The sequence below is a fragment of the Erpetoichthys calabaricus genome, chromosome 7 (assembly GCF_900747795.2).
Source record: "Erpetoichthys calabaricus chromosome 7, fErpCal1.3, whole genome shotgun sequence".
NCBI classification, from domain to species: Eukaryota; Metazoa; Chordata; class Cladistia; order Polypteriformes; family Polypteridae; genus Erpetoichthys; species Erpetoichthys calabaricus.
In genome coordinates, this window is record NC_041400.2 from 1,085,454 (window position 1) to 1,102,747 (window position 17,294).

Consider the following 17,294-nt stretch of genomic DNA (forward strand, 5'->3'; position numbering starts at 1 on the left):
TTCCTACATTCCATACAGACTAAGAGTTAGAGAATATCAACACAGTGTGCTGCTTTCATCCTCACCTGACTGGCATGCAGCAGGCTGTCCTTACTGTAAGCAAACACATTCATGTTGCTGTTCCTCAGGATGCCTGAACCTGAGTAGAGGATGTCCAGGCTGTAGGTGGAGGCAATGTCCTGGCTACCTGGAGAGCAAAATGAACACACGGCGTCACAACACCCATGACACGGCAGTTTGCAACACACCAAAGTGACATAGAAGGCTCACGTACGGGTCATGTAGCCAGAAAAGGCAGATGAAGATCCAATTTTAGAGAAGCGGTCATAGTTGTGCACGAGCATATCCTTCATCACTTGTCGGACCACCTTACTGAAAGAAATGTCAACAAGAGAGCACGTGTGAGAATCGTCTTCATAATTACGTCATTCTGCATTTCCTTCCGAGGACTGCTTGCTGGACTGAGGAGACCAACTTCTCCCTAATGACTTACTCCACCTCCTGATGGGGAATTCCCAGAGGCTCATTGGAGGGGCACGTCCTGGATCTGGCTGGGCAATGAGTGGTAGAGCACCAAATACAGTCGCCCTCGTCCAAACTCTGAGGTGTAAACCAAACACTGAAAACTGAGCGACCTTTTCACGTCAGACTCTTAGCTTTAACGCCGGCGGGTTGACCTTTCACCTTTACTCAGTAAACTCAATGCCTTCGATTTGTCTTCTAGTAATGAGAGTGAGGGGTGTTGGTGGGCGTGAAGGGAGGAATATTTGGGACAAAACTAAACAAATAAGCGTATTGTGAAATGTGACAATCTATCTTACTAAACCACAGTTAATATATGCAGGGCACCGAGGCACATGCACACTGCGGCCTTGGCACCCGCCCCAGAGTCCAGAGTCAAACGCAGTGGCTTCCCAAAACGCGGCAGATTCCCAGAGTCAGTAGGTGGCGCCCAAACAACACCACCTGTAAACTAGACTTGCTCTAATCCACTGTGCCAGTAATGTAGATCACATAACGGTCATTCAGTTTGGTGCCCGCCCCAGAGTCCAGACTCAAACGCAGCGGCTTCCCAGAGTCAGTAGTTGGCGCCCAAACAACACATCCTGTTCACTACACTTGCTCTAATCCACTGTGCCAGTAATATAGATCACATAACGGTCACAGACTCTAACCCAGCGGCTTCCCTGACTCAGTGGCTGGCACACGAACACCACAACCTGTAAACTAGACTTGCTGTGCTCCACTCTGCCAGCAGTGGGCGTCAGCAAAGGCAACGGAATCACGTCTCCACAAAACGAAACCGCTTTAGTACAGATATGCTTATGTAATTAAATGACATTTCCCCAGACGCACCCACCCTCCATTATATGTCATCCATCCAGATATCGGACGGAACAGAAACTGCTTGCCATTCTTGGATTTCCGATTCGCTAGCGAATCGCGGGCTTACTTGTAACTAACTAAATGGTTCATGAAGTGTATATTCTTACTAGCCGTCCCCTGCGGCTGCGCCCGTGTATTAGTGACACAGGACAGTGAGGAGGGTCCTGCCTGGCTCCCCACTCCTGACATCACGCCTCCCTCTCCCCTCGGCCCGCAGTCTCTCTCTTGGATTAGCGCGAATAAATCGCTCCTGCAAGCGAACTCTGATTCTTAGTGCAAGGAGAGAAGTCGCAAAATCAACCGGAAAGTTCAAGCAAATTATAGAAAATAAAAGATCTAAATCCGTGAAGTCGTTCTCTCATTCGCTAGCTAAGCGGAGTTAAGGTTACGCCCCAGGCAGACGCGTAAGTGAGGAGGGCTCCGCCCCCCGATGAGTCTCTCTCGGATTCACGCTAATAAATCGGAACCGCAAGTGAACTCTGATTCTTAGCACAATGAGAGAAGTCGCAAAATCAACAGAATGTTCAAGCAAACTCTAGAAAAGTGGACAGACATACAAAAGGGGCTAAAATACTATACGAAATATTGCGCTTGGACTATGCAATCTTTAAAACCGTTTCTTAGCGTGCCCCTATGGGCCGAGGGTAACCTACATTCCAAATTTCAAGTCCCAAGTCCTGATGGTTTGGGAGATTTCATGGTGAGTGACTCGGTGGCATTTGGCTTTTATAGATATAGAGATTATTTATAAGCCTTTCTTTCTTCATCTTGTAAAGCACGTTGAGCTCCATCATCTGTATGAAGATGTGCTCTAGAAGTTAAGGTTGTTGTTACAAACGTACGTTGAGAAGGCAGACGTTGATATTCAGGGCTCATTCACATCTAGCCATCACCCCGTCACTCAAAGCCATCCAAGATCAGGCAGTGAACACTGAATACAACAGAAGACAAATCCTCAAACAACCAGAAGAGGATCGTTTGTGTCGCCTATGGCAAAAATGTGATGAGACCCTCCATGATATTGGCAGTGCCAATACGTCCCATCTGTGGTGTCACAAGATATAGCCACTGGACTCCAGCTAAGGATAACAATTTCCAAGTGCCTAGGCAATGGTGGAGATGTAAAATACTCCGTCTAAGATTCTCTGGGGGCTCCCTGCTCAAACAGAGATCATTTATTCGAATCTATCCAGCAGTACAACTTTTTTAATGGATGTCTTGGTACCGTCAGACTGTAACATCGGTGAAAAAGAAGAGCATAAATTAGAGCAGTACCAGCAGCTCTGAAATGAGATTAAGAGGCTTTGGAAAACAGACGCAGACGTAGTCACTGGTGCTACTGGGGTCATCGCTAAATCCATCGAGCGTTATACTGAAAAGATCTCAGCTGACATCTCTGTTCTACAGAAACAAGCGGCGATATACATGGCATCCATTGTCAGCAGAGTCCTTGGCACGGTTAACTGTACTTAATGCCAGACATTTTCCTTTGAGATGACTCTGACTGGGCACCCTAAAGTCTGGAATTTACTCCTACCCAAGACTTTCAACTATGCCCTCTCTCAAGAGGTCTCATACCAGCTGAAAGGCTGTGAGATCCAAAGAACTGAAATATAATAATAATGATGATGATTCATAGAAGTCTAAAATCATGAATAGGCCACAACAGAAGCAGACACTCAGCTACCTTGCTGGCAGTTCAAACTGCAGGATGTCTTGCACCTTGGACAGCATGTACTTGTTCATCTCGTGAGGCAGGAATCCAATGGAGAGCAGCAGGTTCTTCACCTCCATGTATGTGGGTTTGCTGTTGAAGAGGACGTTGGCAGCTGCCGTGCGGACAGTCTTCTCGTGGATGCGGCGGTTCTGATGGTAGATCCTGTTCAGGACTTTTTTGATCTACAGTGAAAAAGGAAGAGGCCCATTATGGGAGGTTCTGTCACAACTGCTCATCATTCACATGACCTTACTCAGCCCAGTCTTTTGACCAGCGTATCTTAGGATTTGTTTCGGGGCTGCCATTACAGTAGCGGTAAATGAAACCTGCCTGAGCAATCCAGGAGGGTCCAGAAGAGATAACTGGACAACACAAACATAGTCAAGGCCTCCTTAACAGCCGTTCTCACCCCAACAGCACTGGCCCCAGAGCTGGCCCATCAGACGTGTCTGCCTTCCACTCATTCTCCTCATATTAAGTTAAATTAGCACGAGGCTCTCTCCTCTGTCATCGCATATCAAGTCGTGTACCTCATCTGTGATCAGTGCAGTGCTGTACTTCTGCAGGGCCATGATGGCCAAACTGCTCACTGGTCCACTTCCTTCTTCAGAGTACTTGGCCAGCAGAGGGGTCGCCTCGGGCAGCTGGGCATTTTTGATTGCTAAAAGATACATTTTGATATCGTCCTCCTCCTCAGAGTCACGCAGACCCTCAAGTATCAGCTTCTTTGCTTCCTTTACTGTCTGAAAGAAATCACAGAAAAGGAAAAACGGATGAGTTCAAGTCTCGGGACCGTCAGGGGGGCCGGTAGGCCATTTAAGGTTTAAGGTTTCTTTACTTAGTCCTGTTTACACACAAAAACATGAAATGTGCCTTCTCAGTTGCACCTAATAACATCCATCCATCCATCCATCCATTATCCAACCCGCTATATCCTAACTACGGGGTCACAGGAGTCTGCTGGAGCCAATCCCAACCAACACAGGGCGCAAGGCAGGAAACAAACCGCAGGCAGGGCGCCAGCCCACCACAGGGCACACACACTAGGGACAATTTCGGATGGCCAATGCACCTAACCTGCATGTCTTTGGGAGGAAACCCACGCAGACACTGGGAGAACATGCAAACTCCACGCAGGGAGGACCCAGGAAGTGAACCCAGACAGGTCTCCTTACTGCGAGGCAGCAGCGCTACCCACTGTGCCACCGTGCCACCGCATTCGGAAATATTTAATGATTTTATCAGAAGGCCACAAGGTAACAAAATGTGAAAAAAAAGTGAAGGGTCCGAAGACCTTCTGAAGGGTCTTACACAGTAAGTCAGCACATGCGTTTCCCAGTATCTGAGATTTATGGATTAACCCCTGATTTGTGTGCCACCTACAAACTTAACTTATTGCCTTTTGTGTGTTTTGAGTTTTGGGCAGCAGTTTGACGACAGATGGGTTTAACTCTGGTCAGTCTCCTGGTCCTCGTCATTAAATTCATTCTGTGTCACCCTGAGCCAGTAAGCCACATGTTACAAACTCCTTTTACTGCAGGACAGAAGTGATGAGTCTCTTAAGTTTGATTGGAGCTTCACCAGTAGGCCTGGGTGGTGAGACGTCCAGACAGCAGGAGCCACAGAGGCCAGCGACGGCTCACCGACATTTCGATAGGATTGTGAGAAGGTGGACGCTGGAGGACATGGCCTGTCTGTCCGGTGCGCACTGTGCAGGTAAACGTAGGACTTCACTTACCGGAAGGTCACAGCCTCCACTTTGACACAGTTTCTTGACAATCGCCCCCATAATGATAACTGTGGACTCTTTGATGTCCCTGCTGGCAATTTTTCCTTTGTACAGGCCCTGTGTGAAATAGAAATGTAAAATCCAACATGTCATATCTGAAAGAAAACAAATGAAATTGTCTATAAAGATAAAGCAGCAGACTAAACACAAGATCATTCGTTTATAATCTTACCCTTGAACCTGTGATTAAAGGACATTAAGGACCACCTAATATAATATCATGTTCTCCATCTCGCTTCTTCCAGTTTAGGTCGTGAGGGTTAGAGTTTGTCCCAGTTGTAGACGTGGCGCCAGTCCATCGCCCACTTAATCTCACACACACACACAGAGGTGCCAATTTAGAAGGACTATTGTGAATTGAAGACCAGCCTCTTCTCCTCACTTATTGGTCAAGAGTCCTGCCATCAGTTAATAAGTAGCTCCCATGAGGCTTTAGTTTCCTGATTGTTGATGATGTGTGCTGATTGTTCTCACAGTAATAATTTAACAGCATTTGTTTTACACGTTTTGAGCAGATAACGGGCGTGTGGATTATGTGACACGATTTTTCACATCGTTTGCTGTTGTGCCACATTGCTCACCATTGGCTTGTATTGTTATGAACTTTTTTCTCTCCATTCTTTATGAACACATGAAGTTAAAAACCTCTCAGTCATCACCACAAACTACATACGGTAAGAAGCGTATACGACGATATCGTTTTTGGGTGGAGTATTCCTTTAATTTCATTTCAGACTACCAGGGTAACAAAGGGTGACAGGCAGGGTCCAGCCCTACAGGGCGGTACCAGTGTGGCATGCCAGCACCTGGCGCTTTACAGATGACACTTAGGCTGGTAAAGAACTTCTGAACCCGGAATGGAAGGCAAAATCCCCAAAGGAAACTTTAAAAAATGCAGGGTGGACATGGGGAGCTGAAGCACAGGTCCAAGCGCTGTGTGTTATGTGCTTAGCAGGCCTTCTCCCTGCCTTTTGTTGACGTTCCTTCTCCTCGTCTTTTCTGTTCGTTTATCGTGTAGTCGTTACGTTTCATGCCTTACTATTTCTATTATGTTTCTGTCCTGTTTCTTTAAATCTCTTTATGTCCCCTGGGTTTTGGAGGCGGGGCCACCCCTTGAATCACTATCAAGGTCCACCCCCCCACCCTATAAAAGGACATAGAGTCCTGTGGGGTTCATTGAATGCGCATTGGTGGAGTTAAGATTTCACTTTGGGAGTGATGCTGTTGTTTTGGAGTTGTCAGATTGCAAAATTTATTTTTCATCCTTCGTGGGGCAAATATTTACTTTGTTTGTGAGGGATTATGCTTTTCTTCTGAAGTATCCTTCTGGATGGTTGTGTAATTTTACTGATATTTTAGAAGGAGATTGTTATCATGCGGCACGGTGGCACAGTGGGTAGCGCTGCTGCCTCGCAGTTAGGCGACCCGGGTTCGCTTCCCGGGTCCTCCCTGTGTGGAGTTTGCATGTTGTCCCCGTGTCTGTGTGGGTTTCCTCCTATGGTCCAAAGACATAAAGGTTGGGTGCATTGGTGATTCTAAATTGTCCCTAGTGTGTGGGTGTGTGTGTGTTTGTGCACTCCCTGCTGTAGGCTGGCGTCCTGCCCAGGGTTTGTTTCCTGCCTTCCGCCCTGTGTTGGGTGGGATTGGCTCCAGCAGACCCCCGTGACCCTGTAGTTAGGATATAACGGGTTGGATAATGGATGGATGGATTGTTATCATTACTTTTGTTATAATGTTCATTTGCCACATCGACATTTTGAGTTCCAGTTGTTGACGCCTCTCCTGGGGTAGCTCTGCACAGCACAACATTTTCATCATTAGGTCGCTGCTATAAGCACTGGCACGACGAGGCCCCTAATATTCGAGATTGGTTTGAATCTTTAACACCTAAAGAGTGACCCTTTGCTTCGTTTCTTGTTTTTCTGACATTGTGAGTCTTGCTGTGGCCTTTTCGACTACGGGATTGTTTTACATTTTAGCCAAAGCCTTTCTGGTTACGCTCCTCCATCGCTCCACCACTTTGTCTCATTTCCTGGTCCCGGTCCTGTCTCTCCTTGTCTAGCGGTCAGCTTTAAATCAGCACAACTGTTTTCATTAGATGTTCTGTTTTGTTTGGAAGCGACTCATTTGGCCTCTACTTTAGAAGTATGATTTTGTATTTCTTATTGTAACTTGATTGTAACTTGGAACTCTATGAGGAGTCAACAAAAGGACACGACCAGAGTGGAGCAGATGAGATGATTGATGTGGACTTTCAGAAAGCATTTGATAAGGTGCCACCTGAGAGGGTGGGCATCAAACTAAAAGAAGTGGCAGTTCAGGGTGTGGGTGCAGAATTGGCTCAGACACAGGAAGGAGAGGGTGATGGTGTGAGGAACCTCATCAGAACTGGGTGAAGTTAAGAGTGGTGACCAGCAGGGGCAGTGTGGGGGCCGCTGCTATTTTTAATATAAATGATTTAGATAGGAATATAAGGAACAAGCTGGTGAAAACTGCAGATGATACCAAGAGAGGTGGATTAGCAGATAATTTGGAATCCGTTATATCATCACAGAAGGACTTGGACAGCAGACAGGCTTGGGCAGATTTGTGGACGATGGAATTTAATGTCAGTAAATGTAAAGAATTACACATAGGAAGTCAAAATGTCAGGTCTGAATACACAATGGGGGTCTGGAAATTGAGTCCACCTCATGAGAAGATTTAGGAGTCGTAGTGGACTCTAAGCTGTCGACTACCAGCCAGTGTACAGAAGCCATTAAGAAGGCAAACAGAATGTCAGGTTATATAGCGCCTTGATGTGTGTAGTACAAATCACTGGAGGGTCTGCTCAAGCTTTATAACACACTGGTGAGGCCTCATCTGGAGTGCTGGGTGTTGTTTGGGTCTCCAGACTACAAAAAGGACATAGCAGCACAAGAGAAGGTCCAGAGAAGTGCAACTAGGCTGATTATGGGGGGCTACAGGGGGTGAGTTATGAAGATTAAAAGAGCTGAGCCTTCAAAGTGATGAAGAGGAGACCTGACTGAAGTGTGTAATATGATGAAGTGAATTAGTCCACTGGGTCGAGACGGTGACTTTAAAATGAGTTCATCAAGAACACGGGGACACAGCTGGAAACCTGTGAAGGGGAAATTTCACACAAACACCAGGAAGTTTTTCTTTACACAAAGAACGATAAACACTTGGAATAAGCGACCAAGTCGTGTGGTGGACAGTAAGACTTCAGCGACTTTCAAAACTGGAGAGGACTGGCGAGCTTTGCTGGGCTGAATGGCTTGTTCTCGTCCAGATTGTTCTCATGTTCTAATGATTGAATTACCTGTCTGGCTGCTCCTTTAGCTTCTTGTATTTTTCTGTTTTTTTAAATGAAATCTCCTTTTATGCCGTCTCTTTTCAAGCCGGGGCTTTACGGTTATCCCTGCCCTTGTGAGGTATTTTGAAAATTATTTGGGATTTACTTATGTATTTTGAGCTTTGAAAGGGTTAGGGTTAGCCACTCTGGTGAGATGGGTCTAACTGCAGCCCACAATAAGTCTGACGTAGGTCTGGTAGTGCCCACAACATCACAGAATGCCCATGATGCCAGTCACAAAACACCTTCTGGGGCAGATAACCCACCCACAACCCTAATTTTAAGCATAGTGTAACCTGGCATTCTATGACTGACGATGTGGGCGTTACGTGATGTTTGGGTGTTACATGACGGACCCCAAAGATATCGCGGGCTGCAGAGGGGGATCCTTTTCTGAGCAGGCTACAGGGATTCTGGTCTGCTTTTTGTCCTCACCCAACTTTTTAACAATCTTACACGACTGCCCAGCACATTTGTGTGCTCAGACCCTGGAACTCTGAGATATTTTCAATACTCGGGTGGTCTGAGTCCTTCCTGTAGCGGCACATATTAAGCTCAAATCCTCGATGCCAGCCTACAGAGTACCTGCAAGTAAAGAGACCCTTATGAGGTCCTCTGCTCCTTCTCACCCACTCAGGCCTGCCGATGCCACCAGTGCATGGCACCAGAATGCGTAGCTCCTAGCTGGCGGACCGAGCTCCCCACCTCCATTTGGAATTCAGACTCCCTCAACGTGTTTCTGAAGCGTTTGAAGACCCTCCCTTTTTGCTGTATTTGATTTTGATTGGCTGTTCGGTTTTGTAACTTAGGAAGTGTAACTTGTTTGTTTTTTTTTTCTTCTGAGCTTGTCACTTGTCCCCTTGTCCTGTCACACTTGTTCCTAAACAATCCCTCACTCTGATGTCTACCTGATTATGTTGACCTCCCTTGTAAGTCGCTTTGGATAAAAGCATCCGTTAAGCAAAGAAATGTCAATATCATACAGAGAAATCCCATGTACATAAGTATTCACAGCCTTTGCCATGAAGTTCAAAACTGAGCTCAGGTGCATCCTGTGAAAATAAAAGCGCCGACACTCACCATTAAAACTTTGAGCATCTTCTGGTTAGGGTGAGATGCAAAGCCACAGGCGTACAGAAATCTCTCCTGCAAAGTCACACCCTTCTCATCGGAAAAATCCAGGAAGTCCAGAATCGCTTCAAGGGATGCGGTGGTCTGGGCCGAAGTGACCGTGTCTACCAGCTGAGGCCTGTAGGAGGGAAGGTGGCTTTAGGGGACTTCACAGTAAGCCCATCACAGCTTTGTATTGGTGGGCATCCACTCCAAAGACCGGTCTGCCACTTTGGTGCCATGAGAACCGATTCAGCAACATGGCAGCCTGATAAATTGTATAACACATTGAGAGACAAAGCTCGGGGTGCGTACTTACAGGGCGGACTTGCTGGCGCTTTTCAGCAGCTTCAGGATTTCCTGTTTCTTGGCTTTCCGAAGGCTCTGGATAAGCGACAGGAAGCTGCGGGTGGCTTTGGCATCTGAGAGGTTCTCTGGTTCAAGATCTTTACGAACGGACTGCCACAGTTCAGAAAGCTGAAAGGAGATGACAAGTCGTAAAGTCAGGGGTGTGCAGTTTGGGATGCGGGTTCAACAGGCCGAAGACACACGCACAGCAACACCAAGTCAAAGCATTCGACAAAGTGATGGTCAACCTGGGTGAACCCGTGTCCTACAGCCATAGAAGCAAATCACCATTGTGAGCCTGCAGGCACAACGCCAAAAGGCTCCGATGGCCGGCAGTGACCTGCACATCGATGCTGTTTGATGTTACCCAAGTCTACTCACAGGCTTTCTTTCACTGTTATCTAAGCGTTGTGACCTGTAGGGGGCGTCTCAAAGCCCCAAACCTGAGAGACAGACGCTCAGACACAGTCCATGGGTCTTTTTAAATACACAATTCCAGCTCCTTCTGCCTTGTCCACTCCTCCTCCTCCTCTCCCGACTCTGACTTCCTAGCCGACATGGGGGACTCCCTTCTACACCCACCCGGGAGTACATCTGGTGTCAAACCCATTCTGGGTTAATTGGAGCCAACCTGGGACCTCCCAATAGCTCCCCCTGGTGGCACCCTTGGTACCCAGCAGGGCAGCCTTTTGGATCCACAACTTGCATGCTGCCCTGCAGGTATCCACAAACCAGAGGTCACCCAAAGGGGATGCTGTCAGCCAGAGGACAGGGGGACAATATGAGCGTGTGAGGCAGTCTCCCATTGTCCTCGGAGCACTAATCACTCTTTTTGGGTGCTACTATTGTGTACTCTCCATTCGCTTAATTGTCCTGCCAGTCCCACTGCCTGTTCTGCCACACTGGCCCTACTTGCCAGCCTACTGGGTGGGACAGGGAATGCCACACCTCTCTTTCAAACCAACCATTATGTTGGCCTCCCTGCCAGGTAAGGGAACAGAGCCCACTGGGATGCCACTCCATCCATGGCAGAGTGTAATCTCAGTTTAGAATGACCAGACAGTCCTCAACCTAATGGTAGAGAAGGGTCTGCACCTGGGGGCAGAGCTGTCCAGCCAGTCACTGTGGGGTCCGGAACCCCAGGTGGACACATCAGAGAAATCCTGATTTAGGGGACGAGTTACAGAGCAGCATCATCATCACCCCTGTGGGTGTAGAATCAGGAATGAGCTGAGCTGGAAGGGGAAACGTGTGTGTGGCGAGTGTGGAGTACGAGATGTTGTGGGCTGGTGGAGGGGCTGGAGGTCTAACCCCCATTTTCTGTTTTTTGCTTGGTTACTCTGTGTCTGTCCTTTTGCTTAACCTTACCTTGTGTTTGGTATCCTAAAGACCCCCACTGTCCCGTCAGTTTGGCCATCTCGGCTCATTTGAGGCTCACCACATATCAAAAGCTGCCCCTGCGGTTAGGGTATGTCAAATCAAATGGCCTCACATGGAGGTTTGCCTCCAAGTACTGGACCCTCTTTTATTCAGATGGCACTTACAGGGCGACAGTCCTTGCAGTCTGATTTGATGGCCTCAGCTGGCAGGGGGATTGTCGTGTATTTCGGATTCAGTGACTTGACGATGCTGGCCACTTGTTTTCCTGGTGTCTCCTTAGGCCCCGCTTCAATGGCCAGTAGCTGCAGTTTTTGCCTGTAGATAAGAAAAAGAACACAAATGAAGAATTAATGCAGGAGTCCAACTACAAGAAGAAATGAATAACCTGCAGCCTCAGGGGGGTCTCCAGGACCGAGTCTGAGAACCAACTGCTTCATATCTATCTATCTATCTATCTATCTATCTATCTATCTATCTATCTATCTATCTATCTATCTATCTATCTATCTATCTATCTATCTATCTATCTATCTATCTATCTTATAGTGCCTTTCACTCACTCTATCTATCTATCTATCTATCTATCTATTGATACCTTTTCTTTTCTTTTCTTTTCTCTGTGTCCTGTCTGCCTACCACTCTTGCTCCCCATGGCGCTGGAGGGTATTAATGTGCTCCCCGTTGGTCAGATGTTCACGTCAGAGTCCACCTCCATCTGGCAGTCCCGACTGCTGGCACACTCGCTGCTCCCACCCCTCCTATTGGTCCCCTTTGGTCATCTGGTGGTTGACTGCTGTCACTGGTCACTCTACTACTACACCACAGTGAGTCAGTAACTGGGATTCCCAGTCCAGCTGTTGGGCGCCATGCTGCATTAACATTCTCCCTTACTGTATAAGGCACATCACACAGGTTCTGAGGTTCTTCTTTGCCATTCCATGTCACGGTGACGTCTCCACTAACCTCGACTGGCGCACTGCTCTTCACTTACCTGGCCTTGATTTTGAGTGCTAGTGACTGACGTGCGTTGAGGGTCACCAGGTGAGTCTCCTCGGCGTGTGCCGACTTAATGAAGCGATCATCCACTGTGAACACGGTGGTCGACTGGGACGTTTTGCTGACTCCTAACACCTAACAAGAAATATGGATGATCCATGTCATGTTACGAAGCCCCTTAAGCCGTACCGACGTGGATCTTCCAGACAGAACACCAATTTTGGACTGAAGGCTTTGTTCCTCACCTTGCTGTGAGACATGAAGCCCGTTTGAGGGATTTTGCAACTCTCCACTTGCTTGTGCCGCGTCACTTGTCCTTTCTGTGTCAAGTAGCGGATTTTGCATCTTCCCGACACGTCCACCTGTAATGAGAGGAGGGCAACAGCAGGGGACGTCTTTTTATTGTCTGCAGAACTGGAGACTTCTTAGTCATATGACATTTGTGAATGATCTTTAAAGTAGGCCTGGGACGTCGGTGCTTCAATTCAAGTCAAAAGTGTGACTTTAAATATGGGACGGGCATCCCGTCCTAAGCTGATTCCTGTGTGCCACTGAAAGCTGGCTGTGGGCACCTCAGGATTTCCCAGCACATTAGTGGGTACACCTGACTTATGTGAGCAAATCCCAGTAAACTCCTGGAATGGTGCAACCTGTTCATTTGAGCTCATGTACTGCAGCAGGATGGATAAACACCAAGCCATGAGGACAAAAAAAACAGCAAAGGCCAGAAGATGAAGTGCAAGTTTTATAACAAGCGATAGAAAAGACAAAGAAAGCGTCTGACTGAGAAGATGAATCAAAAATCAAAACCAAAGGTGAAAGCGACAGACGGCAAGCCAACAAGAACAAAGTCCGGGGCTCCTTGTATTGTGTGGGCGGAACCCCAGGAGGCGGGGCCACCGTTATGTCACAGCTGAAGCACCGCCCACTGCCTTTATAGTCAGACCCTTCAGCAGATCATTGCAGCACAAACCAAGGACCTCCAGGAGCAGGTGGGCATCAGAAAGTGGCCAAGTTTCAGAGCAGTTTGTACCCCCAATGCCCCACTGGCACATCAGCTTTACAGAAGCACAAGTCATAAAAAAGGAGACTCGGCAAAGTGCAAGTCGTCCTCAGTTAGAGATTAGTGGCTTTGTAGAAGCTGAAGAACTTCTGGCCTTGTCCAAAACGAACAGTGGAGCGCAGAGCCAAGCAGGAACATCATCATCATACGGGGCAGATAACATTCAACTCCAGTATGAGTATCACTGTGGAGGTCTCTAGCCCCTTAGCCCGTCTCTAGACAAAGTCCTGCGTTATTAGTGAACTAAGGCCAGGCTCCCAAGATGGCCAAGATCTCTCATATCTCGCTCAACTTTCTTTTTACAAACCAAACTCCATTAATTCTCTAACCGATTAGCTGAAACGACGTTCAACAAGACGACAGATATGAAAATGTCAAGAAGCCAACCTCCTCCCGGTTTCCAGATGTGAGCTGCAGCTGGAAGAGGCTGACCAGACCCCTCTTGAGGTTCCTAATGGCGGTGCTGTCCTCGGGATTGGCGTACAAAGTGTTGACCTGAAAGAAAGCAAAGAGCAGATCTCCGTTAATGAAGTGCTCGCCGCATCGGTGACAGTGATTTGGAAATGCCAGCCGACGTGACCACCGAGAAAAATTCAACCCTGGTGAGAAAGAAAGGGTCTCCCCGAGAACCTTCATGAAAGGAACTTTCCAGAAGTGAAGACCGAGCTGCTATGACTGCGACATAACAGAACGTGAAGCATCTGACAGGCTTACTGAAGGCGGACCTGGTGGGCATGGACCACCCTACACGTCGGGCAGCCAGGTGACGGTCAAGTTGAGTGCCCGGTGGTGGACTGCTGTCATGTCCAGGGTTGTTCCCTTAGGGCCCATTTATACATCATGGCCGTCATGTTCATTCTGGTGTTCATTTGATGCGTCCGCAGAAATGAATGCGACGCGTATGCGAGTTGCAGTGCCAGCAGACAGTCGGGGGGCACTGTGTGACGTCAGAGTCCCTGTTCACCGTCTACATGTGACAGAAAGTCGCTTTGAGGATCCTCCGGGGTCAATGTGCCTGCTTCGATGTTTGATGTGGTGTCGTCAAGCGTCGCCATCGTAACGACATGATGCGTTTTAAAAGTTCTTCTGTGCCGTCTTTATTTGTTTTTTTGCATCTTCACAACAGCATCACAATGTGCAGCGGCGTATTTGAGCCACTAGGGATGCAGTCTGTTTTGTGATTAAAGTGGAAATTTCAGTTTAAATCTCTAAACGTCCACTTTAATCTCATAGTTCACTTTATCATTAAAGGAGACCACCGTAAAGGTCACCTTAACACCGAGCCAGTTGTTAATCGCTACGCGCCGCTGGGGCTTCCTCCTGACCTGACGGCAGCTGCAGACAGTGATCGCCACACAGGACACGTGACGTTTAGGATAATCCAGCGGTGATATTTATAGAACATTCTTCGTTTTACAAGCACGAGAACCAAAATTAAGGCAAACAGAGAAACTAAAACTAAATCAAAATAACAATTAGTGATATGTGAAGGAACTAAAACGCGAATGAAAAACGATAACAACAGCACTAGCATTTTCGTTCAGTCGTGCAGAGTTGTTATTTGTGGGTCGCCCTGAGCGTTCGGTGACGTTGTGCTCTTCACTACGCGGTGACCTTCTACCTCGGGCCTACTAGAGTCACATGGCGCCACTTCCATGAAGGACCGTCGTCTGTTTGTTTGTTGAGTGCATTTGGCTCATCGGGTTGAAGCACGAAGCACGTGTGGTTGCACAGATGTTTGCGGGTAGAAAGCGAGAACGTAACGTGTGGAAATACTTTAATGAGAGCGCTGATGATAATAAAAGCAAATGTTGCGTGTGAGTCTGGGAGTTTCAGTGCCGGGCCAGCTGGGTCAGAACTGAATGGAAGTCCAGCACTCTGGCACCAGGACTGCCCTTCAGCACTGGCAGCAGAAATCGTCAACATGCAGCCTGCTGGCGCCCCTCATAGTGCCGAGGACCTCATCTGTGCACCTCCGTCACTGGCGTTCGTCGAGTGAGTATTCTCACTGTGTGGCAGTCTGTGCCACGGACATCGTAGCAATGAGAGCACGTCTCTCGTTTAACGCTCAACAGCGACGGGCCTGCTGCACAGAGTGGCTCCTTGGGTTGAAACATCTGATCCTGCCGACTACGCTCAATAGGCCACTCCATTTTTTTGATCGTTGATTTTTATTGGCCGTGATTATTGGCAGTATGCGCTGCCCGTATATAATGCATTGAAATATGTGTGGGCCGGCATTTGTGGTCTTGCAACAGAAAAAAAAAAAAAAAAAAAAAAAATTGTACTAATATTATGTAAAATGGCCGGAACTAAATCAAATAAAAACTCAAATTTAAAACACTTAACGCAATAAAAGTAAAAATTGGTGACTCCACTAAAAACTAGAAAGAAATAAAAAAAAAATAAATACATTTTATAAAATAAACTAAAACTAGGGTGGCACAGTGGCGCAGTGGGTAGCGCTGCTATCTCACAGTAAGGAGACCTGTCTGGGTTCGCTTCCCGGGTTCTCCCTGTGTGGAGTTTGCATGTTCTCCCCGTGTCCTCCCTCAGTCCAGAGACATGCAGGTGAGGTGCACTGGCGATCCGAAATTGTCCCTGGTGTGTGCTTGGTGTGTGTGTGCCCTGTGGTGGGCTGGCACCCTGCCAAGGGTTTGTTTCCTGCTTTGCACCCTGTGCTGGCTGGGATTGGCTCCAACAGACCCTGTAGTTAGGATATAGCGGGTTGGATAATGGATGGATGGAAACTAAAACTACAATTAATATCAGAACTGAAATATCACCGTTAATCCCAGCTGTCTGCACATTTAGAATCCTTTGATTTCTACTTGATGTCACTTTATGATGAAATGCGTACGTATGTGACATTTTACAGATAAGTCGTTAACTTCATTTAAATAACGAATACTGATCATAATGACACATGTGGCGGTGGCACGGTGGCGGAGCGGTAACACTGCTGCCTCACAGTAGGGAGTCACGGCTCTGGTGGTTCCTACCTGGAGTTTGCAGGTTTTCCTGGCAGAGGCGTAGCTAGGGTTTTCAGTGCCCGGGGACAACTGAAGATTTCGCGCCCCCTCCTGTTTGCCAAAATGCAATGGGGAACATCACTTTGGCGCCCCCTGAATACTGTGCCTGGGGACAGATGTCCCTCCTTGAAACCATACCCCCCCCAGCTATGCTACTGTTTCCTGGTGGGTTTCCACAGTGGGCTCTGGTTTCCTTTCAAAGACATGTAGGTTTGGGGATTTGGTGACACGGAAATGACGCCAGTGTGTGTCTGTGCGTGTGTGTGCACTTTGTGTTCACCTTATGACGAGCTGATGCCCCGTCCAGGGATTTTGTTTCTGCCTTGTGCCCAATGCTAGCTGGAATGGGCGCATCCCTGGATTGATGAATTTAATCATTAAACATCCTGTTCAGAGATATTGTGGCGAGGTGTCCTGGGAATTAAATGGACGTTTCAGGCAATTCACAACACAGCAAAGACGAATCTGCGCTCACTGGGATGATATCTCACACTGCCACCTGGTGGAATCTTCCAGAATTACGTAAAGTACTCATGCAAGTATACAGAGCACAACACTTGTGTAGCAGTAATGTCCACAGGCACACACATCACGTCATGTGAAGTATAAAACCTGGCCTTAGACAAACACACACACACACACACACACACTCCTGTCGACCTGACTTCTTACATCACTGCGCTGGAGAGTAGTCGAGATAAGAGTCTCCTCACCTTTCCAAAGACCAAGTTGACCAGCAAGGGCCTCTGAAGGGCTGCCAGCTGCTCCTTTCCCAGAATGCTCTCTGCAGACGTAGCCAAGAAAATATTTTTGTCTGCAGGCCGCGGGTTCACATTCTCGATCCTGACATCGGTCATCTGTAGGGAAACAAAGGAGAGCCATAGGAGTGGAGACTCTGTGGGAAATGGGAGCGCGTTTGGGGGTCAATGTTAGTGAGACATGAGAGGAACACAAAGTCACATTCCAGGCTCAGAGCATCGACTGTCTGTCTATCTATCTATCTATCTATCTATCTATCTATCTATCTATCTATCTATCTATCTATCTATCTATCTATCTATCTATCTATCTATCTAATCCTGCCAACTACGCTAAGTCTATCTATCTATCTATTATAT

At 47.5% G+C, this 17,294-nt stretch overlaps 1 protein-coding gene across 1 annotated transcript in view; it reads right to left on the minus strand.

Moving 5' to 3' along the window:
* The window catches only part of mttp (microsomal triglyceride transfer protein), a 40,331-nt gene that overhangs the window by 11,075 nt on the left and 11,962 nt on the right, over positions 1–17,294 (minus strand). The window contains exons 3-14 of the mRNA XM_028805108.2: positions 16,890–17,033; positions 13,532–13,639; positions 12,327–12,443; positions 12,077–12,216; positions 11,250–11,400; positions 9,677–9,834; positions 9,328–9,496; positions 4,842–4,949; positions 3,634–3,846; positions 3,074–3,285; positions 275–372; positions 66–187 (exon numbers count right to left, since the gene is read on the minus strand). Coding sequence (XP_028660941.2) covers positions 66–187; positions 275–372; positions 3,074–3,285; positions 3,634–3,846; positions 4,842–4,949; positions 9,328–9,496; positions 9,677–9,834; positions 11,250–11,400; positions 12,077–12,216; positions 12,327–12,443; positions 13,532–13,639; positions 16,890–17,033 — 1,740 coding nt within the window. The remainder of the gene's footprint in view (positions 1–65; positions 188–274; positions 373–3,073; positions 3,286–3,633; positions 3,847–4,841; positions 4,950–9,327; positions 9,497–9,676; positions 9,835–11,249; positions 11,401–12,076; positions 12,217–12,326; positions 12,444–13,531; positions 13,640–16,889; positions 17,034–17,294) is intronic.